General features: G+C 36.3%; 1 protein-coding gene across 1 annotated transcript in view; it reads right to left on the bottom strand.

Moving 5' to 3' along the window:
• Positions 1-26,686, bottom strand: part of ARID2 (AT-rich interaction domain 2) — a 92,810-nt gene that overhangs the window by 20,311 nt on the left and 45,813 nt on the right. The window contains exons 4-15 of the mRNA XM_041465579.1: positions 19,209-19,342; positions 18,241-18,459; positions 15,276-15,343; positions 10,447-10,513; positions 10,112-10,362; positions 8,887-8,983; positions 8,597-8,806; positions 8,073-8,240; positions 6,965-7,040; positions 4,645-4,779; positions 3,987-4,186; positions 782-3,615 (exon numbers count right to left, since the gene is read on the bottom strand). Coding sequence (XP_041321513.1) covers positions 782-3,615; positions 3,987-4,186; positions 4,645-4,779; positions 6,965-7,040; positions 8,073-8,240; positions 8,597-8,806; positions 8,887-8,983; positions 10,112-10,362; positions 10,447-10,513; positions 15,276-15,343; positions 18,241-18,459; positions 19,209-19,342 — 4,459 coding nt within the window. The remainder of the gene's footprint in view (positions 1-781; positions 3,616-3,986; positions 4,187-4,644; positions 4,780-6,964; positions 7,041-8,072; positions 8,241-8,596; positions 8,807-8,886; positions 8,984-10,111; positions 10,363-10,446; positions 10,514-15,275; positions 15,344-18,240; positions 18,460-19,208; positions 19,343-26,686) is intronic.

The following is a 26,686-nucleotide window of genomic DNA, read 5'->3' as shown; positions in this document are numbered from 1 at the left end:
AATTTTCTGTCTGTGTATAAAACTAAAATAAATTCTAGGGTATGGAATACTCTCTGACATGATTATTTTACTTATTAATACTCCTGATGTCCATACCTCATTTCTAGTAAAGTGTTAGGGAGTAACCACTTTCAAAAGGTTCAACAAATTCAATCAAGGACAAAAAAGGCCAACAAACCCTCACCAAAGCTTGGCAAACATAGAAAAAAACCCTCAAAACAATGCTTCTTTTATTGATAAACATTGTGAATATTTTGTAATGAATAAATGCAAATATTCCAACAAATTTACAAAATAGTACTTTCTCCTAACTGTAGTGAACCCACAAAGCAAGACCTTGAAGATCAACTTCAAATGCAAGAACTTCAACTCATTTCAGCCATCCAGATGCAGGTGTGGTGTTTTCCGAAAAAACATATTCACCCCTCTGAAGTGACCCAGAACAAAATGCAGAACAGCGACATTTTTACAAGACCATCCAGCATATCATTGTTGTTTTCAGAACAGTTCATCCTCTAAGGAAGAAAACAGTGAGCAGAAGTTCTTTCCTCACTGAGTATTATCAAGCTACAAATTTTGAATTCCACTGTTGTCACTGACACTGAAAAAATATGTAAACTGTTAAAACTTTAATCTATGGAAGAACAGAAAATATCCTTTTCTGAATATCTGAAATACTATGCAAGAGATATCAACCGAGCTCACATTTTCAGCCATGTTATTTCACATTATTAGTCAGAATCACAGTCAAAATAAACATAAAAAGAACACTGCAACATACCTGTGTGACCATGCTTTGTATATACGTGGTTGGATGCTGCTGCTTTTGTTGAACAGCACTTTCTATTGCTACTTTCGCTACAGTGCTTGGATCCGCTCCAGCTGGCACAGCAACCATAGTTGCACTGCAACCAGCATTGTTGGGGTCACTGATTGTAACAATTCTAACTCCTACTTTATTTGGAATTCCTGGAACAGTTTCCCTGTCATTATCCTCTGCTGGCCTCTTTGCAGTTTTGCATTCTGCTGTGCCATTAGTAGACCGAACTTCGGAGGACAGGGTAGACTGGGACACTCTAGGTCCTGAGTGTGGAACTGCTATGATTTGATGCCCCTGTATAACAGAGGCTGTAGATTGTGGTGAGACAACTACACTTGGGCGTTGCTGAGGCACATCTGAATTCAAACTTGAAGCTAGAGGTCCATTAGGTAAATCAGTGTTGGTACCACTAAGTTGCTGGGTTAACAGTTTTGCAGCCTCCTGTGTACCGCTTACAACAGGTGAACTACTCATAGTTAATACAGGCCCATTAGAAATTCTTTCCCCTTGATCACCTTTGGCAGTATCTTGCTGCGTAGCATCCAAATTCCCTTGTTGTTCCACTGAAGATATCTCACCATTTCCTACATGATTGGAAGTTTTGTGATTTGGAATGTTTTTGCTCAAATGAGAACAATCTCCTTTATCAAAATCACAGATTCCATTAACTAGGGGCTTCTTCAAATCACTTTTAATTTCCTGTGTGTCCATTTGTTCAAAGTTCTGCTTTCCAGGAGCTCCGTTCTCACCCATTTCTAATGATGGCCCATTACTGACTTGTGAGCACTGATTGGCCTCATTCTGTGTTTTCCCTGAGTTAGAAGGAGGTAGACTGGAGTCACTATACTTTCTCCCATTTAAAAGACTTCCCACCTGCATTTCATTTTCTTTTGCATCCCCATTGCTGGTGTTTGCAGCTCCTCTTCGGCAGGAAGGATTCTCCATAACTTCAATTTTACGTTCATGAATGTGTAAACCTGTTGCTTCCTTTGCTTCTTCCTCCTTTTGGCAAATTATTTTATCACCTTTGAATGGGGGAGCAGCAGTACACGGTGATTGTCCAGCTGAAGGTGCTTGAGTAGCTGGAAGGGTTTGCACCTGTAGCCCAACTCCTGTCTGTGCTCCACTCACTGAAATTCCTGCTGGAGCAATTATCTGAGTTGCATTTCCCTGACTCACAGTTGCAGTAGCAAAACTCGTATTTGGCACAACTGTTATCGTAACCTGGTTGCCAGTAGTCCCTTGGAAAATAGTTGCTGGGCTGTTGGAGATCAACTGGCCTGGCAATATCTGTAAATTAGAAATGGGTACTGTTTGCACTGCCCCTTGGGGCGGGATTGCACCCGGGACCAGCTGAACATTTTGCTGTCCAACTAGCAGCTGCTGAGCTGGAGACTGTCCTTGAACTCCAAAACCTGGTGTCTGGTTATTGGCCATCTGATAAACCACCTGAGGGCTAGGAGCTCTTGCATTGTTAGGTGGAGGAATCTGTGGAGCTGGGAGTATAAGCTTCCCCCCTGGAGTCGAGGGGCCTCGTTTTGGAAGAAGCAGTTGTTTTATCAGGCTAGACTCACCAGAGTTGGGCTGGCCAACTCCCGTATTAGCTTGCTGTGACTGAACTTGCATTTGCATCGATTGTTGTACCTGTACCTGCTGCTGTGACGATGCTGGTGAATGCTGCTGTTGCTGCTGCCTCTTTACAGAAAGCATCTGGCTAACAGTAGGAGGGGGTCCTTGTGACTGAGGAGTGGTAGATGAAGATGACATAACTGTAGGGACTTGATTATTTGTAACTGGACCAGGGGATGGTGAAGATGATGGAGTAATGCTCGGCTGTCCAGCCAACTGGACAGTTTGGCCAGCAGGAATAGAAGCTGGGTTAGCAAGCACAATTTGATGAATGGCTGGTGCATATGTCTGACCTTGCTGAGCTGGCTGGCTTACTATCACTACACTTTGCTGGGATGGTGGTGGAGGCTGCTGCTGTGGCTGCTGCCCCACAGCAGGTGGACCTTGCTGAGACGGCAGAGGCTTTGGTGCAATATTCTGAAACCCTACTCTAGATGTAGGTGGGTTCTGAACACCTGCAATTGTAACCACCTGCCCAGCTGCTACTTGGAAATTTTGAACTGTGGTGGCAGAAACAATGTTAGATGCAGAGGTTGTGACATACTGCTGTGGTGCTATGATGACTGTATCTTGTTGCTGGTTACCCGAAGAGGACTGCTGAGATGATGTCTGCCCAGGTTGTGATGATGTGCTGATTAGCTGTTGACCCTGTGAAACTGCTGAACTGCATGCTGGTAGGTTTTGTACTCTGCCAAATATATGACCCTGAGGTACAGCTTGCTGAATTACCGTAACAGGAGTGCCTGAAGGTATCTGTCCTGGTACCACTGCGTGCAGTGGGGACTGTTGTTGAATTACAGGTTGGTGGTGAAGCATCTGAGAACTCACAACTGTAACAGACGGCTGCTGGCCTGTGGTGCTGTGATTTTGATTAGAAGCTCCTCCTACTGCAATAGGAACAGGAACTGCAGACTGAGGAACAGAGCTCTGTATTACTGCAGCCTTCACTACTTCACAGGATATTGGACCTTTATTCTGTATAACAGTCATTGGAGCATTTTGTTGTGTATGAATAGAAGGATTTTGTGGAATTCTAGAAACAGTCTGTGCCACAGTGTGAACACCTTGAATTGGAAAAGACATCTGTGTTGCTGTCAAAGTTGAAGACTGGTTAATAGGGGTCCTCTGATAGTGATTTCCTACACTTGGTAGCCCATGCGGGATTCCTGTTGAAATAAAAACAGTAAAAGTTTGGAAGCAGAGATTACTTCAAACACATTAACTAAGAAATTTTTAAAAATCCATGATCTGAAACTGCAATTCTGCATGAAGCAGTTTCTTTTCTCAGCTCTACAGAGTCTGAATTAATGATGCAGCAACAATGGCTTGTCTGCTGCCTGGAAAGCTTATGGGTTACATGTCCAAGACTAGAATGGCATGCAAGGACATAGTGCAATACTATTCCCAACATTACTGAATAAACTCAAAACATGCGGGCTCAACTTCTAACACTTTCAAGCTATGTTCAAAACCTTCTGGCTTTTCTTATGGTTTCAGGATCAATGCAAAATACTTTATACATAATTAAGTTAAAAACCTGCTGGCAAAGGAGACGAAGACACATCAGGAATTGAATCAACCCGGACAACTGGGGTAGACGAAGTTGGTGGCTGCTGATAGTACATCTGAATGGGAAGTGGTATAGCTCTCCTCTTCACTCCTACCACGTGTATGTGTGCTTGACCATTGTTACTTGGGTCTTCTACTCTCTTCACTGTATGATTTGGAAAGACAGTTCTGCCAAACACAACATATATCCATGTTAATAAACACAGTAACTCAACTCTCACAATGTTTTTGTTTTACCTAACCGCTCTTGTGTGCAGAGTAATAGAAGGAATGCCTGCATCTTTACAACAAAGCAGGATTTTCCAATAACATGTGAGTGTTCATCATTGAGACTAGCAGGTCCCACAGATGGCCAACATGTCACAGAACCTAAGTGAAAATTACAAAATCTCAAAAAACTACTTCAGAAAGAATTAGAAGGACTAGAGGCAGAAAAGGAACCCATTCAAAGAACTTGAAATAGAATGAAATTAAATTAAATAAACTCTAAATATCTGTTTCAATTAAAATTCCAGAAGTGGATGTCCTTCAACTCAGCAGATCTTTTCTCAAAGAAATCTAAAACTACCGGTTAGTTTTGAGAACATACAATTGTTTCTTTATTGCTGCATAAATTCTTGTCTTACCGCAGGCATTTATAAAATCCAGTTGATGTTAGGATTCCACCTCGAGCTAATTTACTACAAGTAGAGAGGTATTCAGAGTACATTTCTGCTCGAGAGACTGAGCAATCAAGGTTCACTTCAAAATGGGCATTCAACCTGAGGATGAAAAAATATACTATGAAGCAAAATACAGAGAGAGTATTTTTAAAGGGGTTGTTAAAACATTTCAGTTTGTATCACAGACACTTTTGAGATCTGCCAACAACATGGAAAATAGCACTTTAGTATATTGTTTTGTCAGATGCCTCTTCCACACTTTCTCACTGCTTACGAATTAACACACTGGACCCCTAACACCCACGGTCAGTTCTACATGCAATATCTTATTTAGATACTTATATATGTATTATTTATTATTTATGCAAAACTGTCTCTACCTATGCCTTTTTTATTGTATATTCTGCAAAAACAAATGAGAATGCATGGTTTCTTGGCATTTCCTCCCCACAGCTCTATTCTTATTACTTAATGATTCTACTTCCGGAAAAGATGGGCTGAAAGCTAACTCTTTCTTCATCACACATTTTTATTGTAAGTCAATGTTTGTTGAACATCTAATATTCACTTAGCAGTGTAAAGTATTTGTATCTCATACAGACTCTCCACAAGTCCATGGACCATCTAACCTCTAACCTCACAGGAAGCTGTGAGAAAATGAAACATCTTCTATCAGTTTAATTTTACTTCTCTTAGATCCACTGCTCCAACCCACAGACAAAGGAATTGTTCATCCCCAGCAGCAAACAGAAGCAAGTAACAACTCACACTCAGTGCTCAAATATTGGCATGAGAATAAAAGAAATATTTTAGTTGTCAGTATTTATTACGTGGTGCTACCACTCCGTAAAACTATAGTGCCTTCTTCTTTGTAGAGCCCTAAACACTGAATGTAACTAGATGAAAAGCCTACGAGTACATTCTTGAAATTGTGTTCTCTCATAAAGAGTAAGTACCATTTCTCCAGCAGAATTTTATTAATACAAAAATCGAGATTTCATTATATTAACAGAAAGTTTATGTATTAATTAAATTGGGCATACTGGACAAGCGACTATCCAGATGGATATGTCACATTAGGCTGACACACTAATACTGGTACCAGCAAACTGGAGATGTTCAGGACTTAAAATTGTGAAATGTGATCTGTGATCACTACTTTACTGACACTGCACTTACACCTCCTACTGAATCTAAGCTGGCTAGTAATACATCCAGGAAGGTCAGCTTAAATACCTTGTCTTTTTGCTGCTTTCAAGAGATACTAGCTGAATTCTACTCATTTTCCCATTTCTCTAAGTAGGAAGTAATGACTAAAGCATACCATGAAAATCTACATTTATCTGAGTTTGCTAATGTGATCTGTAGAGAAAGTCCAGTTCCAAGTATTCCTGTTTAAATGCCTAAATGTGAAATTTCTCAATCTTTCAGCAGTTAATTATTATGGCTGATAACACTTTGCAGTGTGCAAAGAGAAGCATGGTAACATCAGCTGACCACAAAAAGCCTCAATATTTCCCCCCATACAGCCAAAGCTCTGCTGGAAGTATAACCTCATGATAACCCAAAACACTAAGCTTAGTAAGTTCCATCCACTTTATCTGGAAGGTGCTTGTCTCTTTAGTATGACAAAAGATGAACCTAAGCTGTGAAGGAGCAGAAGTGAAAGGCCCATCAGGAACCAATTAATAAAAATACTTGGAACACTGATTGAGTTATGTAAGACAAAGAGCTCAGAAAGATCACCTGCAGTCTACAGGACAACCACAGGAGAGACAGTTTCTCTCTAAATATCTGACAATAGTATTAGTTGAAAGCAAGAGAATATGAATGGAAAAGACTTTGATCTTCTTTAACTTGAGGTTCACAGTGATCATGTAAGAGTTTTGCAGGGCCTTAGTTTCATAATTTGATAATTACTTTTATATTGATTCAATAATAAAGCAACACATTACCAGATAAAAATACCTGTGAAACAGGTGCATGACAATTTAATAAATAAATTAATTCAAGATCAGAGTTAAAAATCAAATCAAATTCTGTCCTAAGAGACAGAACAACTAACTTCATGAATCAAGAGGCAAAGAAGACTGAATAGTCTGGTTGAGTTTTTGTTTTCAGACTTCTTCATAGCAGTGACAAAATGGATTTGGGTTTACACTTTTCAGAAAAATTAGTCTAACAGTAAAGAGAAGCAAACTAGAAAATTCTGTGACATATGAATTCAGTATTTTTCTCTGTTTTTCTTCTTCATTAATGTATTTGAACAGAACTATACACTTACCATTGACATGCAAATTTCTCGCTGTCTATTTCTACTATTCCTGGAGGTGGAGCAACATGTGGTGCTGTCCTAGAGGCTGTAGATAATTTGGGGAAGAAAAAAAACCAAAACTCGCTGAAATGTTTTTCGTCCTCCTGAATGAAGCACTTCATGACATCCACTGGTACAGTTTCTCCTATGTTTGCCAGTAAGGATGCTAAGGCAAGTCACAAAGGTGCCCAGAGCAGACTACAGAGCTGCATTACAGTTTACCCAAGTGAAGCACGGCTTGCCAGGGCCAGTCATCGCTTAAGTGCAATCATGAGGAGTGCACCTAGTGACGGCTGCTTCCAGATTCATCATCATGATCTCAGTACTTTACAGTACTGAGCATGATTTTCAAGTGTCACAATACTCCACCAAAACAGGCACAAATACACAGCAATTATTTTTCCAGTTCTTAAGTGGATGTAAATATAACGCAAAGGATCTTGCAGCAATGTCACATCAGTTCATCCTATTCACTCTTGTTCACCCCCTCGGTTACATTCTCTCTCAGCCATTTTTTGCTCTGGTATCTACACCCACTCCAAAAACAGCAAGCTTAGACGTGCCAACCAGTGTCTGCTCCAATGGTTCTTTCTCACTAACTTCCTAAGAATAGTTACAATTTGGTTCACATAACAAGAAACTGATTAGAACCTTCAAAAGTGAGTCTATCTCATCTCATCTCTGCAATTCTACCAAATACCTTATGTTACTGCCCAGTAATACCCAGTGTAAAACACAATATAAAATGGACCTCTAATTCTCTGAAAATTGTGCGAACAATTTAAAATAGATACTTTTTCTTTCCACTGAACAAGTTAAAATAAGCAATGTGTGTAACTTTCAGAGAATTTTCAGATTAGCAACTGAAAAACATCAAAATTCTTTCAAAGCTTGTTTCACAACAGTTTTGGCTAACATAGCATATTTTCTTCATGACTGAGTGTTTGAAAAAGATACATATGTTATGCACAATGTTACACTTATTTATGTAAACTAATCAGAAATCTAGCGAGGATAAAAATCATAGATCATATGGAAAATTTTATAGAACAGTGTGTTCTCTTGCAGTGATACCTACCTGGGACACCTGTTGCATGGGCCTGTGAAGAACCATGATCCATTACCTGTGGTCTGACATCAAGTATTCCTTGCTGGCTAACACACTGATGTTCAATGAGCTTTACAGCAGTAAGAGCATCAGGTCCAAACATCTGGATGTCCATAGAAACCAGACATACTAATGTATCTAAAGTATTGAATGTAAAACCAACAATGGCATTAGGACAAGACAAATGCTATTGGAACATATTCATTTGCATTAAAATTGCCATGTGCTGAAAGGGAACAAGTCTTTGCAGGTTTCTGTGGGTTTTTGGGGTTTTTTTAACAGATTTTGTGGCATTAAAAAAAAAACACTTTAGAATTTTTAGCACCATCAATTTCTTGAGGACACAATGAATACATTTATTAAATTCCATCCCCATGCTGTGTGCTCACACACACACACAAGCAAGCCACATTTTTAAGAATAAGTCATGGTCAGTGGTTAAGCCTTTTTTCTTACATAAGCGAGAGAAGTAATACATTTTGCTTCTCCCTTACCTATGCTCTTCTCTACTTTAGCAATCTTTGAGCAGGCCACTTCTCCCATTTCTGTGAGCATGTAGAGCACCTCAAGTGCTGAGATTACAAGCAGCACATCTGGTAGTGTGAGATGACATATGATCTCTTTATAGGATTCTTGATCCACATATTCACAAATTAAGACACCATTATCTTCAGCCTTACAAAGATTTGCCAAGATTTCCATGCCTGAAGAACAAACACAAAATAGTTTTAAACAGCAATAATTACAATTCTGATACAACAACAAGAATAGCTAGAGCTCTTACCTCTCATTTTTAAAAATCTATCCCTTGACATGAGGCATTTTGTGACAGTGTGGAACATTAGATGAGTAGTTTTGAAATCAACAGGATCCAAAAGAAGCTGATGAGAAAGAAAAAAAATTACTAACACTATCCACATAGTGCTAATGGCTCAAATACTTAAATTTGCTTATCAAAGTATAAGGTTCAGGAGGGTTTAAGTGCAGCACACATAAATTACATTCATGTTCATAAAAACTGAACCATGTGAGTTTTTGATTGTACCTAGCATTTTGAGCCCCCTCCTCCTTTTCTGCTCTGAAGCAGCAATCTAATTTACACTTTCCAGTGCTCAGAATAAGAAAATAACTTTATTCTCAGGCAGTCAACAATATACACAAACAGATTCTAATATCCAACAAAGACCAGAACCTGAGTAACAAAAAGTACTCCTTCCCAAATGCCATCCCAGTCATTCATCTTGTTCTTATTTCTGCCTCTCAACTAGAGATCTCAGACATAAATAACATTCTTTCTCATTCAAAAGAAGTTTGGTACATGGCAAATGAAAAACACCATCTTTTCTTTCAATATTTAGTAGGGACCAATACTTCCAGTCTTATTCTCTGCTAGTACCCATTTTACTTAAATTTATATGCTACATTTTAAAATATAAGGACTATCTGAATATATTTCCTATGAAATCCATATAATTTTCTGCATGATAATATGACATACATCAAAACAGCATATTTTATAACATTCAAGCTTCTCAAAAAGAAGAAGAAAAAAAAAAAAGACCCTCACATGATTCTGGCAGCACATCCAGTGGCATGTGACTAGTTTACATGAAGTACAGTACACAGGATATAGAACCCTCTACAACTCTCTTTCTCAAACACACTATTTTGAAGTCATGACTAAAGGTTATAAAGTGAAGAAGCAAGCACACAGAGTGCAGAACTTAAATTCCTTTCTTCGCTCTGGGAAACTGAACTGAAAATTACACACTTTGAGTATCTTCTATCTCCCTACATCAATCTTCCTCCTGTGATTCTATTTTAGCAAATGGGCACATACAGTCCTATTCTAGTTTTGGCTCTGAACGCTTGTTTTCAAATTGCTAATTACAAATTCAGAGAATAATTTATTTCCTTCTCCATCCAATGATTAAAAAAACCCACCATTTCATTAACACTACTGCTTTTATAAATTTATATTGGAATTGCTCTGTTTGAAAGCACATTACCTCTGCAGCAATATTTCCCAGTGTGTCAAGCCCCAACTGCCGTAGAGAAATAAAGTGACTGTGAGCAGAGAGCAGCAGGAACCGAAGACAAGTACGATTAGCTGCCAGAAGTTTAACATTTCCCTCTTCAAAAGAAAGATTTCGTAAAATCACTGCTATCTGAAGTACCCGCTGCCCTTCAATATCATTAATGCCCAATTTGCGAGGTGGATGAAATAAGGATTCCCAAATCCATTCTTCTGATGGGATATCTATGAAGTAAATAAATATATATTAGTCTTTCCTTTGCTCCACTTACCACCATGCATGTATTAAGATTAGTCAAGATGTCTCACCTTGAGATTTGCTTCTGTCAGAAATTAGATCACGAACTTCAATATCCTCAACAATATCCTTCCAAAACTGAAGAAAGAATTAAAAATACTTAATTTCTAGGGGCTATTTCTTTAAATATTAATTACTTTTATTTCTATTACATCAAAATATTGAAATAGTATTAATATAATTGTTCTTTAAAAATTTCCTAGTACCTTGATTCATCTGATAGTAACCAGAAGTGATGATATGCAAGATGTTCAGTACTTTACATAAAGAAAGTCTTCCCTTCAAGCACCAGAAGTATGTGGTCACGATCAACCAACACTACCACAGAAGCGCTTTGCTGAAGCACATACTGCAACTATGGGGCAGTTTTCCATACATCATTAGAAATACAGCAATTCCAAATGGAAAAAAAGTACAGCTCATCCTCCTTCATCCCCCTCAAACGGTGATGACCTAAGGCAGAATAAGGTGACTCCTCCCACTCAGCAGATCTTAAGACTCCTGCAAGAAGTTGCTATTTGGAAAGACTTTTTAAAGCTGCTGCTGTGTTTCCTACTTTATCATAACACAACAAAAAGAGAGAAACAACCACCTACATCACAAAAAACCTTTATAAATATAACCAAAGCAGAACACCTCAGCAGAGGGGAATTCAAATTACTTTACAAATCTCTGGCCTGGTCTGTAAATGGCTGCTTTGTTGCTAGACCTGTTGAAATTCAAGACTCAATCAAGGAATTAAGATTTGCAAGCTAACAAAAATACATAGTGTGATGTACAATAATATAAAAATACATAATGATATATGCATTCTAATGTGTATATCTGAACAAAGATATAAACCTTCCTTTGACTAATAAAAATTTGTACATTTCTTCAACTCACTAATGAAATACCATTTCTCTTTTGACTGTAATCACAGAATAAAACCACCAATAAATCTGGATAAAAAGGGGAGGATGGGAAGTACAACCAGCTGAACAGCAGGAGAAATTTTACTATGCAAATGTAATTACTAAATTACAGCATTCATACCAAGCTTGACACTACTATTTTCTTGACAAATACAATACTACAGATTTTCTAAATTGGAAGGAAAAGAATTTTATTTTCACTGCAATGTTGCTAAATGGCGTCCAAGTACTGTTTAGTAAAGAGGATTTACTTGCACAGAAAGTATTATTACCTCATTTTAGCAAAGACAAGAACAGCTAGCAAAAAGTATTAACTTCTTACTGTTTGTGACAAAGAGATTTTTCTAATTAATACTGAAGCTATCACCAAGAGCCACAGAAGACGAAGGCATGCAGGTAAAATCCTGTTACAAGAGAACAGGTGAAACATGACAATTTTTTTTTTTCCCAAAGGAACAGCAAAAGTGGAAAGAAATAATGACGCTTTCTGGGCATTCATTTGAAAAACACATAGCACAAAGGCAACAAAAAAATCAGTTCAGCATCCCAAGCAGTTATTTATTCCCTACTAGGAAGGACAGCTGCAATCTAATACTACAGATTAATAGAAATAAATAAGACGGTGAAAAAGTAACGGTCTTTACCACTAGTTATATTTCTATATATATATTTAAATCATGGACTGCTAATAGAAACAAAGCTAAAATCTGGAAGCAACCAAAAAGGGCTTCATGACATCCAGATGCTAAAAGATAATGGACAAAGGTAAAGAGCTTGATTCACATTCACAGTCTGATCACTGTCAGTACCCAAGTTTCTTTGGAAAAAATTGCAAAGGATTATACAGAATTCACTGCAAATAAGATCAAACAAATGACTGTCCATAAAAGGAATGGAGATTTGAGTCCACAAAACAAAATGTACCAATGGTATGATGACTTATTGTTCAAGAAAAATATGAGAGCAACTGGAGTCAAGTCAGCTTGACAGATTATGATGAGACACAAGAAAAGTAATGTTTGAAAAGTATTTCAGGTATTTAAGTACACACTCTGCACAATATCTGAGAGAGATTCAGAGGATAAATGCACAGTAAATGAAAAAAAAATTTAAATATACAGAAAGAATGAGTTGGGCAACAAAAAAAAAAAAATCACAAAATAAAGAAGAAAATCCGAGAAGTAAGGCACAAGAACTGCATGTATGTGGATTTTGGAACTCTACAGCTAGAGGAGGCCTCTAGTAGTCCAAGAACATGAAAAGCAAATCATTTGACTGAAGGAAACAGAGATGAACGGTGCATGAAGAAATGTAATGCAATTTTTCATACACTACACATCAGACACTGAGCAGCTGCTGCAGACATGAAAGAAATACCTGGAAAAACAGCTAAATCTATCAGATTATAAACATACTATATAAAAAAATCACTCTTGAAAATGAACTATACTCACAAGTGAACCTTGGTAACATTCAAAGCTAAGTGAAACAGTCAAAAATGGGAAAATTTCCAGAGTAGAGGAGAAAACATCTGAGCAGGATGCCATCAGAGCTTGGGGACAGGACAACAAAACAAACAAGGAGAGATACAAGACAACTGGCTAAATGCCAGCTGTTCCAATCCTTAAGTAAGGACATGCAGTCATTCCAACTAACTAGAAGTTTAAGCTTATTGGGAGCACAAGGAAAAATCAAGAGGTGAGATGTGACAAATTAACATAGCTGTAAGAAATAACAGCAGGTTCAACTTAAATAATGCTCCAATTTGGACAATGAATGGAATAGATTCACTGACTAGTAAAAATATTTGATTCGGTTTAGAAGTAAGTTCTGTAAGAAGTGAGAAGATGTCCTGCTGCAGTTAAGATAATTAAAAATACCAATTTTTCAAACAGTCTTACATAATGCAGTAAGGACTGGGGGGAAGGGAAAGAAAAGAGAAAAAAACATTGCTTTTCATCTTCACATTCAACTGACAGAGCAGTGATACTGGAGAACACAACTAGCACCAAAATGAACTAACAAAAAAATGAATTTTTTTTTTTAAATGATAATATGAATGGTGAAAGGAGTAACTTACTCAATAGCAATTCTTTTTTCTTAAAACTGCAAAAGTACATTTAAAAAAACGCAAAAACAAACAGAAAAACCAGACACACAACCTCTGTGTAACAACTGAGTATCTCTCCCATATGTCAGGAAGCTCCCATGCTTCCCCCAACTTCTGTTTTGACACAGCCACAGCCGCAATACAAAATAAATTACTTCCAGCAGTAAGGTCAAACAAATGCTTGCAGTGAGATGCTCTGAAAAAATCTGAATTCCTGCCGTTAGAGATACTTTTACATCTGATGTTAGGTTTTTCACATGCTTTCCGAGTATTTCTGCCATGCTGTCAGCAGTATTTCACTACAGAATGGTACTATATATGTTGTAATGTCCAAAAATAGATCTTGGAGAGCATCCAAGTTTTTTATTAGTAAACCCTATTGCAGTTACAGTAGCTCTACTTAAAACTTTGTTAAAACATTTATAAGAACCACCTGCCCTTATAATAATTACTTAAATTTATGTAACCAATGAATATGCAATAAATTAGAATACTGTATAATTTCAGATGTTTACAGATCTAGACATGGTGCTTGTTGCTGTTCTAGATCAGCAACAGTCTGTGACAGCTTAGAGGACTGTCAACACACAAGTGCTAAGTGCTTCAAAAAAAGCCCCAAACAACCAAACAAACAAACTAACCAACCAACTAAGCAACCCACACCCCACAGTACTTCTGGACATACTTTTTCAGTGTAAAAGAGAAATTTTCAAGATTGTGAAACATTAATTTTTACACTTAAGTTTGGCACATTTGTATCACATTTTCAAGCCCGTATAGTCACAAATATGAGAGCTTAGCTTTCTTGGTTTTAAGTTCACTTAGGAAATTTTGATTAGGCAATCTTCACACTGGTATTTCAACAATACTTATCAATTAACTAAAACTACCATGGTCCAGCTTGTTCCCAAACTGAGTTACATAAAAATAAAACAAAAGATAAATGGAAAAAGCTCTCAACAAATATTGTTCTGTAATACTGGCAAGATACTAAAGTATATAAAACAATTATGGAATTGAGCAGAAATCTGGCTTTATAAGGAGCTCTAAAGACTATCTCTTCCCATTTTTATTTAATAAAAAGCATAAGGTATCCAAATATGTTTTAATCTATCTTTCTTCTATTTTATCCACATAAATCATCACCTATAATTCAATTCAAAGAAATCACATATATCATAGTAAATATGCTGAAATATCAAATCTCTTTAAGCTATAATGCATGCTCTTATCCACCTAAAAAAGTTCATCTAGAATAAATAACCATTGATACAAAGAAACTTCAGTTCTATTTTTACTTCATTTCACTGCTTGTACAGTAGCTCATGCCCTCTAGTGGAAAGATTAAAAAAGCCTTGTGCAAAAATAGTTTAACTGAAACAAACCAGCAACATTGCTAACCTATTAAAGTATTTGTCATATGCTTCTTAGGCTGTGATCTTAATTTTTATAATTAAGAATGTTTCTTTACTGATCATTGCAGTTCAAAATGAAACCCAACACAGCACTGTTGCCTCTTGATAAATATGCTGCCAACATTCCTTTTCTTCACACATATTAGTTTCCTTATAAAAAGAAACATGGAAACCTTTGTTCATTTATCTATACCTATTTCTTTCTGAATACAGTTCTTCCTACTTATCCCAGCATTTTAGGACAACTGTGACATAGTGTCCTATTACATTTAAATCAAAGGAATGAAGTTGAGAGTAATTTTAAGGACATACGCTAGTATATCTTAGAATTTTCAATCTTTTTAAAGGATTTGATACCCACTATATACAGTACAAAATTATTTTAGTAATTTTTTAGTTACCTTAACAAAATCTCTATCAGTTTTCTCCTTCCACTCTTCTCCAAATACAGCAGAAAATGATCCTAAAGCTTCAAACACAAAAAGCATAATTTAGTAAAATTCTTCAAAATGAACAATTTTTATTAATCCACAAACTAAATAAAGATTCAAAAACAAAATAGACTCTTCCAGTGTTTCCTTTTGATAAAAGGAAACTAAAAATACTCAAAAAATACTGCACAAACCAGCTGAAATGTCTGTTGTCATTTAATTAACAGATACTGAAGTTTAACAGTGTAAATTAGAAGTAAGGAGTTCATAAGGAAAGGGCTAGTTTGTGAATCCTGTAAGAAAAAAAAACTTTTCCAGGAGAAAAACTTTTCCAGAGCTCTTTTCCAAGAGTCAAGATGACTGGCCTGTTTTCATCCTCACATCAAGAATTGTTTTCCATGTGCACTGTGTAAGCACAAACACTATTGTAGTAATTAAACAAAATCCCACTCATGTTTTCTAAAAAACAGTAGTAAGATTTTGACAGCATTCAATTCGAACTCAATATTTAACCAAGACCAGTAATAGATGTTCTTGGCTGTTTGACTGAGCCACTTCCACAGCATTTGTAATCATCACTCCTTGAAAGCAGCTAAGACTCAGTCGATCTGATTCAAATACTGAGTCAATCTAAAAATAAACTCTGTCTTGCAATAGTTCTGTAATGAACTAATAACACATTCCAGTTAAACATTTTGGTTCATGTTTTCTTATTCTGTAGAAAATGCTACAAATCTCAATTCCAAGACCACAACAGCCTTCAATCCACAGAATCCAAACTAAGGCCTTATGCAGCTCTCCAAGCTGAATATGCTACACAACCCTCAAACCCATGTGGTTGCCCCATGACCTGCAATCCAGCTGTCATCTTGAAGTTTAGGAGGGGATGGGAGGGAAGCTGATGACATATTTTACCTAAAAAACACTCTATATAATAACAATTATAAAACCTTAATTATAGACAAGAAAAATCTAAACCCTGTCTTAAAAGAAGTTAATCAACTATTTTTTATTGCCACCTGAAATTATCATGGTAGTATTTTCATAATGCCTGAATTTACTGATTAGAGAACTCATTGTTTCATCATGAAACCTGGCAGATTTACCTTTATTATTTATACTAGAAAACCATGTAAGTATTTCAAATTGAAGTTTCATGCTTCAAAAATAAGTAAACATACCCCTGCTGTTTCTTTCCACCATTTGTCCCAATTAGTCCTCCTAATGCTGCTAGGACATTTCCCTGGATTTATTCAGAAGAAGACATAATCATATAATATAAAAATGAAGTTTTTCCCAGGGAATGAAAACAGTGAGTTCATTACAAGCTCATCATTCCTCTCAGCTTTACCTCAAATATTTTTCAAAAAATACTAAACAGACAAGCTAAGGAATAAATTGTTCTTCAAGTTAAGAACTCCAGAAAACACTGTCTACCCCTACAACATCAAAAAAAAAAAATCCTTAAATAGCAATATAAAACTAAAATTATTCGCAAATTCCTAAATCAATAGAAGTTTCATCAAAAGAACAGGGGAGTGATGGTAACCTCAAAAATCTAGACAGCAAGCATTCTGGAATCATATGGAGGAATAAATTTCCCTTTAGCTTCCTTTCAAATATTTTCCTTTGAAAGTTCTAGTGCCTGGACTAGATGCAAACACTAAATGACTAAGTTCTAACCATATCTGAAGGATACTGAAAAATGTACAAATTTTTCAGAAATTCTGTAGAAAAAGCAAGAGAGAAGCTGGAGAATGCTAATGCAATACTGGGGGGAGAAGGAGAAAGCTACAAATCATTACGTAAAAATGCCGATTATTAAAAAAAACCCAACTAAACCATATGCAATGGCTAACACTGGTTCTTCCCCAGAATTTTAAAACAGAATCTTTGACATACCATACTATGTTTGTGCTTACACATGCAAAATAGATTTTGCTTGGCTGAAAAGGCTCATTTGAGCAATTTTTTTTTGAGGTAATTTCTGAATTTCAGTATAAAAAAACCAACCAACCACCAACCGAACAACAAAAGCCCATGAAACCAAAAAACCCAACAAAATTAACCAACCAACCACAAACAAACACCAAAACCAATCCCCCCCAAACAAACACATAAATAAACAAACACAAACAACAAAGAACAAAACAAAACATAAAAACCAAACTAAACAAAAAACCCTCAGCACATAAACCTGGTAAATAAATACTTCCTCCTCACCACCCCAAGATAAAAGCTATGCTGTTATGACTTTACAGTGGTTTAGGGTAACTTATGTTTTGCTCCTCTCTTGACAGGAAGCCATTAACAAGGAATTATTAGGCATGGAGGCATTTTTTTCACACTGAAATCTGAAGAAATTATTTGACATACTTGAGTACTCTGAAGGAATCAACTCTCATTTGAAATTTATGTGCTAACATATTAAGTGATTCTGAAAATCAGATTAAGACTTTTCTCCCTTGAGTTTTTTAACCTGAATTTCACTGCAGTTAAATGTGTAGCGAAGTATCAGGACAAAAATATTAGCAAGTCATTGTTTTCAGACAACCTTTTCTGAAATTTTAAATCTGCATTGCCATTAAAAAACAATTATGGAAAGTCAGCACGGTCCTACAAATTCAAAAGCAAACAGTAATACACTACCAGGAGATGGAAATCCAATGCCGTAAATTTAGCATCCTGAACAATTGAACTTCACTATCAAAAACCTGATTCTTACATTTCACTAACTTGTCAAATAAAGTTTTAAGATTACCTAACTTAAAAGGTATTTTTAGCATCTGATAAAACCTGTAATCATGTACAAGGTAAAGAGAAAAACTAGATATATTACCATGAAGTAAGTTATTAACATTTTAATGATTATGAGTTGAGAAAGATGCTACAAAAGGTATGGACACCTTCTGCTGCAAAAATGTTATATACTTACTGTCATCAAACACCCCAGCATTTGCAAGCAGTAAAGTGATGATTTTAGGGTCCTTTTCAAGCTGCATAACATGCTTGCTTTCATTTGAAAGAAGAGTACACACATTAATTGCAAAGTCCACTTCATTTGGGAGTCCAGATAACAGTGAAAGCACCAACTTATTATAGTCATTTGGTGAGTTTAAGTCCATGGACAGCCCATAGCTTTGACGAAGATAATCTAAATAAAGAAAAAAACAAACAAACCACAATAAACAACATTTTCACAGCTATATTAATCTTGAAATGATACATTAAGCAGTATTACTGTAAGTAAGAATTTGGAAAAAGTTTGTTTATAAATTATTGCCATTTTTAACAAGTTTTCACAGTACTGAATGTATTTTTTGTCTGGCCAAAACGTGGAACCCATTCCACTTTGCTGCGTACCTTTCTAGTTACATATCAACTCCTCTGCCACCTCCAAAACAGAGCAACGCAGCATGTTCTCCCAAAGAAAAGCTTACAAAACACAAGCTTTAATTAAAGCAGAATAGAACTGTAATACAATTTTAAGTCAATTTCTACACAACAAATTACACGTCCATTCCACAAAGCCCACCAGCTTCTGATTTAAAGCTTAACTAACTGGAGGCTCAATTCAGGTATTTGACTGCGGAGAAATCAGAGTTTGAAAAAAACACACTGCAAATTTTCAAGGTAATTTTTTCAAGAGAAGTAACTACACAGCTCTACTAATTAGCAAGGATAATATTTGTAAAGAAAAGAAATAGCTTATGGATTTTAATTTTGTTTTGTTCTGGTTCACAGTGGAAAGGTTTTTGAGTGTATTAAACTAATCATTTGAATATCCTACAGATTTGATGGTTTTAATAATATTCCAAATTTATCTATGACCTATTTCTGTAGCCTGTCACAAAAAAAAAATGCACCCACACACACAAAGCACTTTTACTCTCAAGAATTTACCTGACACGCTGTGTTGCTGGTAGTTATAGGAAGTTGGAATTGCACCAATAGGAAGTTGTGGCTTTGGATTGCCTGGCTGTACTTCATCATCCTCCTCCCCAAAATGATGGACTTTTTCATACTTTTCTAGATAACTGAAATAAGATGATAAAAAAAAGTGGTTTTAGTGCAGCTAAATCTTTTATTTCAAAAGCAGAACTTCCAAAGGAAGCAATCTAGAAACATGAAGATTTACTGGAAAATAATCAAAATGCTGAAAAACAAATCCCGAGTCAGACTGACAACAGGTGATAGAGAAATGTAGATATGTGTAATTACTGCTTTATATACCAATTTTTTCCACAGTTTTCAAAAATGATACTTAGATAAATTGCAACAAATTGTTTCCCTTTGTGACTAAGCCTGTTTTTCCCAAATCAACTTTTGCTACTCAAAATAAGTCTGTGGGTGAAAGCATCATAAAAATGACTCTGTGATCATTACCAATACATATACCAAGGTCACATACAGAAAAATACTTATTTCTTTTTGCCTTGTTTAAAGAGAAACTGTACACCAGGTCTTAACAACTACACAAGAGTAAGAGAACTCAGGGATACCAAGGACAGCAATTCAGGATCAGAATCTGAGAGCCAAAGCTGCAGCTAGTAACTACTGGAAATCCCTTTGAACTCCTTAAGGAAAAAAAAAAAGCTGATATACTGTACAAAAAATGGACTTTAAACACAGAAGTTATATATACAAAAAGTAAACAGTCAAGTAGCTTGGTTAATGAATTACCTCAATGACAGCATTAATTCAGCATTAGAAATGTAACTTTCAAAACTTTCTACACTCCAGTATATAAAGTCAATTTAAAATATCCACTGTAGCATTAACTTCACAGTGATATGTAGTTGAAAGCCCTTCATAAAATTTAGCAAGACCAAAGCTGCCTAAACTTATAGATTTTAACTGTGCTGAAAAATGACAATACCAGGTCAATGAAATCATAATAAAAATACTGTAAAATCAGAAAATCATTTAAAACATTTATATTTCTCTTTTTATATGCTAAAACATTTACTATATGAGTAAGCTTTTGTATAATTTTTGTCAGTAGACACTGAAGTGATTAACTCATGGTAAATTGGAAAGATTTTAAGGAAACAGTATTCCCACTGACCTCTGAGGAATATTTCACATTCATTAAATCAGCAATTATTTCATGAAGTGAGGTATCAATGACATAACCATACCTTTAATGTGTTAGCAAACAATTTTTTTCTTAAGAAAAGGGCACATTTCAGAAGAAATGAAAGGTATCAGAGCTAATAAGGCAAATCATGCTGTACTGTACCACATGCAAATACCATTCATGTCTGACTAGAGTTCAGGATATTCCAAGTACTACATATGCTATTGTTACATGTACCACTGCCACAGTCCCCTCCTTATTACATAAACTCTTGAGTCAGTTAAGGAGTCAGCAAAAATCTTCCCTGCACAGTCATTTGCTTTTAGGGTTTTTAAAAGACTAAAAATTACACTTATATATGGTTGCTTTTATCTTTAAACTCGAAATACTCATTTATGTGAGTGAAGCTTCAACTGAGTATCTGCACAGAAGGTAAAACCTTCTAAAATTATTTATAAGTTTTTAAAGGCATAGTTAAACACTGTTCTAAAATCTAAATCCTAAGTTTTCTCTTTCCCTATATTTCCTTACCATTTTATCCTACTTCTTTCTTTTAGCTTACATCTTATATCCAGATGAATCAAATCTGTAATCCAATCAATTTTAATTAACAGAGCCTGTGCATTTATGGTCAAGACCAAAAAGAGCAGTTCAAAGACAGCCTGACCTTCCCTTTTTCTGTCTGATCACTCACTCTTCAGAGAGCTCATTCAGAAAAGTAGGAGGATTCTACATTGGCTTTCCAGCCATTTTTCAAACTGAGCAGGGGTCAGATGAATACTAGATCTGGTGCAGGGCAAAAGAGCAGGTGTACATAGCCAAGGATGCCACATGTACCATTTCTACACTGGCAGAAGCTACACTGCTTACTAGTTTGTCTAATAAATGCTGGGGCTAGAGCTAATTTCCTTGTATTTGCTGGTCTGAGTCAAAGCTTGAGCTTAAAACAGTTTCATTATTGAAATAAAATGTCACAGAAACATTTAATAAGATGAAGTAAAAATCCCTATACAGAAACAAATATGGTACTCAAAATACAATCTGCAAATTATTCCGGACCTGTCCATTTTACCAAGACTGAACTGCTACTTAAGCACTAAAAAAAAAAAGCTGTACATATAATAATTAATGTTGTTCCACAGTTTTATATACACTTAACCTTACACATACACACTTAACCTTACGCTTTTTATTAAAGCCATATTCCAGGAAAGCTGAATATGAATATCCTACATGTTCTCCTCTGTTAATATCTACTTTATTAAGATGTGTTAAAACAGTTCCACTGATCACAGAAAATCTCAAAAGTTCAAGAATTTGCTTCCTTTCTTCCCCCTCTGAAAAAAAATTATGTATATATTGAAAGACCTCTGCAAACTAAAATGGTCATAATTTGTTCAGTGTTGCCAATGGTCACAAAGTTCTCACAAATGTCTTATTAAGCATTTCACAAGAAACCAGGATTCAAAATACTTTTAAGTAACGATCTCATTTTTCCCTATGCCAATGCAAGGACTGACTTGACTTTACTAAATTCTGAGCTCCTTACCTTGTTAGTCAATTTACCCAGGTTCCACCTCTTCAAAGAAGACTCCTCCTTTCTTACCTCACATCAAACTACCAAGTTTGCCAAGGAAAAGTTGAAAACTAAACAAAATAGAGCCCTCAATAATCCCAAAGCATCAGTTACAAATGCTAAACCCTGCCTTCCTCCCACCCCAAGAAAAACCCAAACCTCAAACCAAACGACAGAAATACATTCCCCACCTCTACCACAAGCACTTTAGTCTCTTTAAGATACTCCTAGTATTCAGGGAGGATGTTGCACTATTTGTCAATCCATTGCATGTAACAGCACTGAAATATTAAATTTCAACTATAATAACCACACTGTAAGAGACTCTTCAGTATGATTCCTTTATGCTCCATAAGTACCAACTGTTTACAGACAGTTGTACAGACCTCAAACCTCCAAACATTGCTTTTGTTTCCTGCAGAGAGAATGCATGGCCTGGAATTTCAGTGTAGAGAAGAAGCTTTGCAAAATTAGCTTGTACATGAGCTTTACTTGTCTTAAATTCTAATCTCAACAGTCTGGCATACAGCTACTATGCAAACAACAGAGTAGTTTAGCATAAACACGTCTTGCTCTAAATATACAAGAAATTTAAAAATAATAAACAGAGCTTTTCTATTACTGAAAAACTGTTATGCAAATGCTCATATGTTATAATCAGTTGCAATGGCTAATTGCATGTTTCAAACCAACCTGGATCTATAGTTATGGGCTAGAAAGGCATACCTTGGCCCCAGAAAAATGTTTTCAGGAATTCAAAACGCTTCCTTAATTTCACAAGGTCACAGGTAGTATACATCAGCAATAACAATCTTCTAAACTTCTGTTTTAGTTTCAACACCAACTGAACAATTATATCCCGACAAAGAAAGATGCAGCAAATATGTACAAAAAAAGAATTAAAGTAACTAACTAAATGAAAGACCAGAATTGAATTACTAATGAAACAAACAATGTATATGGGATAGAAAAGTTTTTAGAAAGTCTTTAAAAAAGCCCACTTAAGTACTATGTTGAAGCCTTGGTGAAGATGGAGTAATAAGGAATACTGCCTTCTGTACACATGTAGAAAGATGCTCCAACTGTTAGCATGGCACCCTGAACTGGTGTTACCCATTGGCCACATGAACCAAATTATTCAAGAAACTGAAATGCAATGAAACCCATTTACAGCCATTCTTGGCCTTTCAGCTTGGATCACTCCTCTGTTCAGAGAGGTTTAACTTAAATTAAATGAAGAAATAAATGGAACAATAAATACATTTTTTAAAGCTACATACCCCAAACAAAACCAACATCACCACCACTCCCCAAAAACAACAAAACACACACACACAGCTCTAGTGAATAGCTAGAACAACAGGATATGTGCCAAGTATCAAAAAAATAGGAAAACACATGGGCAACCAGAGACAGACATGTGCAGACCAGCTACTTTTTGAAGGACAAGTAATCTCAAATGTTTTCAGAAAACCGGAGTTACTTTCAGGATCTCTTGATTTGGAAATCAAAATATCGTATCTCTTTGAAAATCAAATTCATATTAATCATTCTATTCCTCTCACAGCAATAAGTCACTTTGTTCCATTCAAGTCTGTGAGAAAAAAGTTCTATGCAGATGAGTAATATTTCTGTCCATAAAAAATACTTACTTAGTAACAACACAGGTTTTTATTCAGCCCAGTGATTTTTAGGCTTGTTTTCAGATATTTGGAAAAAAATACTAACAAAAAGAAGCCTACACTAGGTACATCCAGGGGCATGTATAATTTACTATGAACAGTAGCCCTGAATGGGCTTAGAGTATACCAGAAACTGGTTCATGTAACAGTGCAAAACACCTGGCTCATTTGGATATTTTGGCTCCCTTTACCAGGACACAATAAATGTGCCAAAATATATATTAAGCCAATGTCTGGAAAAACATGACATGTACAGACATGAACTATCACAGTCCAACTATCAGTTCCGCTCTCACCTTTTTATTCAGCTGAAGAGCAAGCAGGTACCATTTCTACCACAGTTCTCCATCTCATCTTTCTTGAAACTATATTTCTAACAGCATTATTGGTGGGGGACTGACAACATGACCTTGCACCATTTCTGTTTCCCCAAACACTGCCCATTATGATGCAAGACAGACACACTCTTCCTGCTCATTCACTTGTACTCCCTCTCCTTCTTTGCAATACTACTGACAACAACGTCCTAGATAATCATGAGACAAAATCCTGACTGTAATAAAGATTTCACACTATTGAATATTCTGATTTGTATTACTTTAAGTGAAAATTGTTGCATATAGTCTCTATTTGCCCCTAATTCAACATCACTCTTGCTCTGAATTCAAAAGGACTATGGAACTCATGACAAACTTGTGGTGCCAATTAAAAGCTGCAACCTTTTCAAAAATATACCATCTTTATTAGAAAAATCCATTGCAGTCCTACAGCTTGAATCAATTCCTGATACAGTTACTTGAAAATCCAATCCATTTATGAAGTCTAATAGCAGGCAGTATTTTAATCCATTAGAAGGCTGTTTCTCAGCAAGGACAAAGCATTTAAGCTTGACTCTGCTGCTGCTGCTGGCACACACAGTGGAGACTGGTGCCACACACTGCATTGAAAATCCTGCTTAGAACTTAACAAAGCTGCTGCTGCAGCTGCCCCGAGTAATGTACCACTCATTTACTCATCTCATAGATGTTCACTTGTTCCTTAAATTCACTTAAATTCCTGTCCCAAGAATTATCCTAAGTAGTTTCTGAAAATGGCAAATACAACTTGCTACAAGGCTTCAAACTTTTAGCGTACACCAAGAAACTGCCTCAAATTTGATTGCATGCATCTTGTATGTTTTGCCAGTGTTGTCAGCAATTTTTCAGATTGTTTTTTTTTTTTTCCCCTGGCCCTGAGGGCACCGTGAATTCCAATTCAACAGTTAAACCCAATTATTGTCAGAACTGATGCTTGCAGGTGAATCCTACAAAAACAACGTTTGCATTTTCAATCTTCACCTTGTCTACCTCAGAAACTGACTATCTCACATAAGGCTTCCAGTGAAACATTGCACATGTGATTCTCAGCATTATTTGTTTGATTTCTGGTTTGTTGTGACCACCTAATAAGACAGGCTGACAAAACAAGACTCTAAATGCTGCACTTGGCCAGCATGCCAGATGAATAGAAAACTCCAATAGCTGTGCTTTTCAAACACCTGGTGGAGTGTCCCACAACGGGCATGCTGGACACTGTCCCAACCAGCTGGTGCCAGCCTGTTTGGAAGGAGGACCCATGCGGGCCCATGAGACCACACACGTACCAGGGGTTCTACCATCCAGCCTCCACCCTGACAGATTCTGTCACACTTCAGGAGAATTGTGTGCAAACTCAGAAGGCTTTGTGCAGATTAAACAGCCCAAGCCCATTATACATAATCACATACAAACTATAATTGCATTTACATGGAATTTAAATATGTTAAACTTTAGTGCCACATTTTTAACACAAGACTAAATGACAGATGGTCCAATTTGGTTGGAATTTGGTTATAAAATTCTTATCCTACCAAGAAACCTTTGCAAACAGAGGAAACTCAAATACAGGCCTTCATGAATTTCTGAATCTTTTCTAAGGCAATCTTTGTTAATATTTGTTGGAAGAAGTGTAGAAGTTATGAGCATCAGCAACCCTCCAAGTTTCACTTTATTAAGACATTACAAGAAGAAAAAGATTCAATGCTTCAAAGAAAAAATAAATCATTCAAGTCAATGAAAATACCTTGTTAGTATCTATAGGAAAACTGAGAGGAAAGAAATTAAGATCCTATTTCATGTTTTCATACTCATAATGCTCCAGCTTAGAAGGGAAATAACTAAAGATATATTATCAGCCAACTAAAGTGCTTATGCTGGAGAGCAGTTTCAGAAGACTGAGGTGGCTGGAGGATGACATCAGTCTCTGAAGATACTGCACTACCAGCAACTCCAACAGATTTTAGATAAATACACTGCTATGTAAGCTTGTTGTAATTTATTTTTCAATTTAAATGCAATCTACTTGTGATCCACAGCTGTGGTCCAAACTTCCTCTACAGGAGTTACTCTTCTACCACACTCTCACTGCTTCCTAAAAACAACTCAAATACAGCATCACCTCTTACTGCTTCAGTGGTTACTTTATCAGACCCCGCTGGGCTTCACATCCAGGAATATCTGAGCTGTACAATTACTAACAGTATTAATTCTCCAATCTTTATCTTTTCAACAAAGGCAATTCCCAGACGTATTCCTCTTACTAATACTATAGTCACTCTGTTTCCATCTAGGATGACAGCTCATCAAATCTCAAGTATAATTGCAGTCTGAGTTTAGCTCTTCAAGCAAAACATCAGAACCCTCTAGATTTGTTATTATCTCTATCACATTTTCACAAATTCTTGAGAAACCCCAAAGTTAATCTATTTTGAGAAATAATGTACAGTACTGTCTAGATTTCTCCACAGTGCCTGAACACAAGAGTATCTGAATGGCAAAGATGCACTAATACGGATGGCACCATAAGTTCAGAACTCCTGCAGGCCCCTGCAGGAAATTTTAACTAAGCATTGTGTGATGTGCCCATAGCGCAGTGACAACGTCCTACTGCCCACACCAGTCACTTTACTTCAGACCATCACTGAAATCCCAAATACCAACACATCAGGAAAGCCGCTGTAACAATT

This window comes from Pyrgilauda ruficollis, unplaced genomic scaffold (assembly GCF_017590135.1).
Source record: "Pyrgilauda ruficollis isolate IOZ18807 unplaced genomic scaffold, ASM1759013v1 scaffold19, whole genome shotgun sequence".
In the NCBI taxonomy this organism is placed as follows: domain Eukaryota; kingdom Metazoa; phylum Chordata; class Aves; order Passeriformes; family Passeridae; genus Pyrgilauda; species Pyrgilauda ruficollis.
The sequence above is the reverse complement of the archived record's forward strand: the minus strand, read 5'-3'. Positions and strand labels throughout refer to the sequence as shown.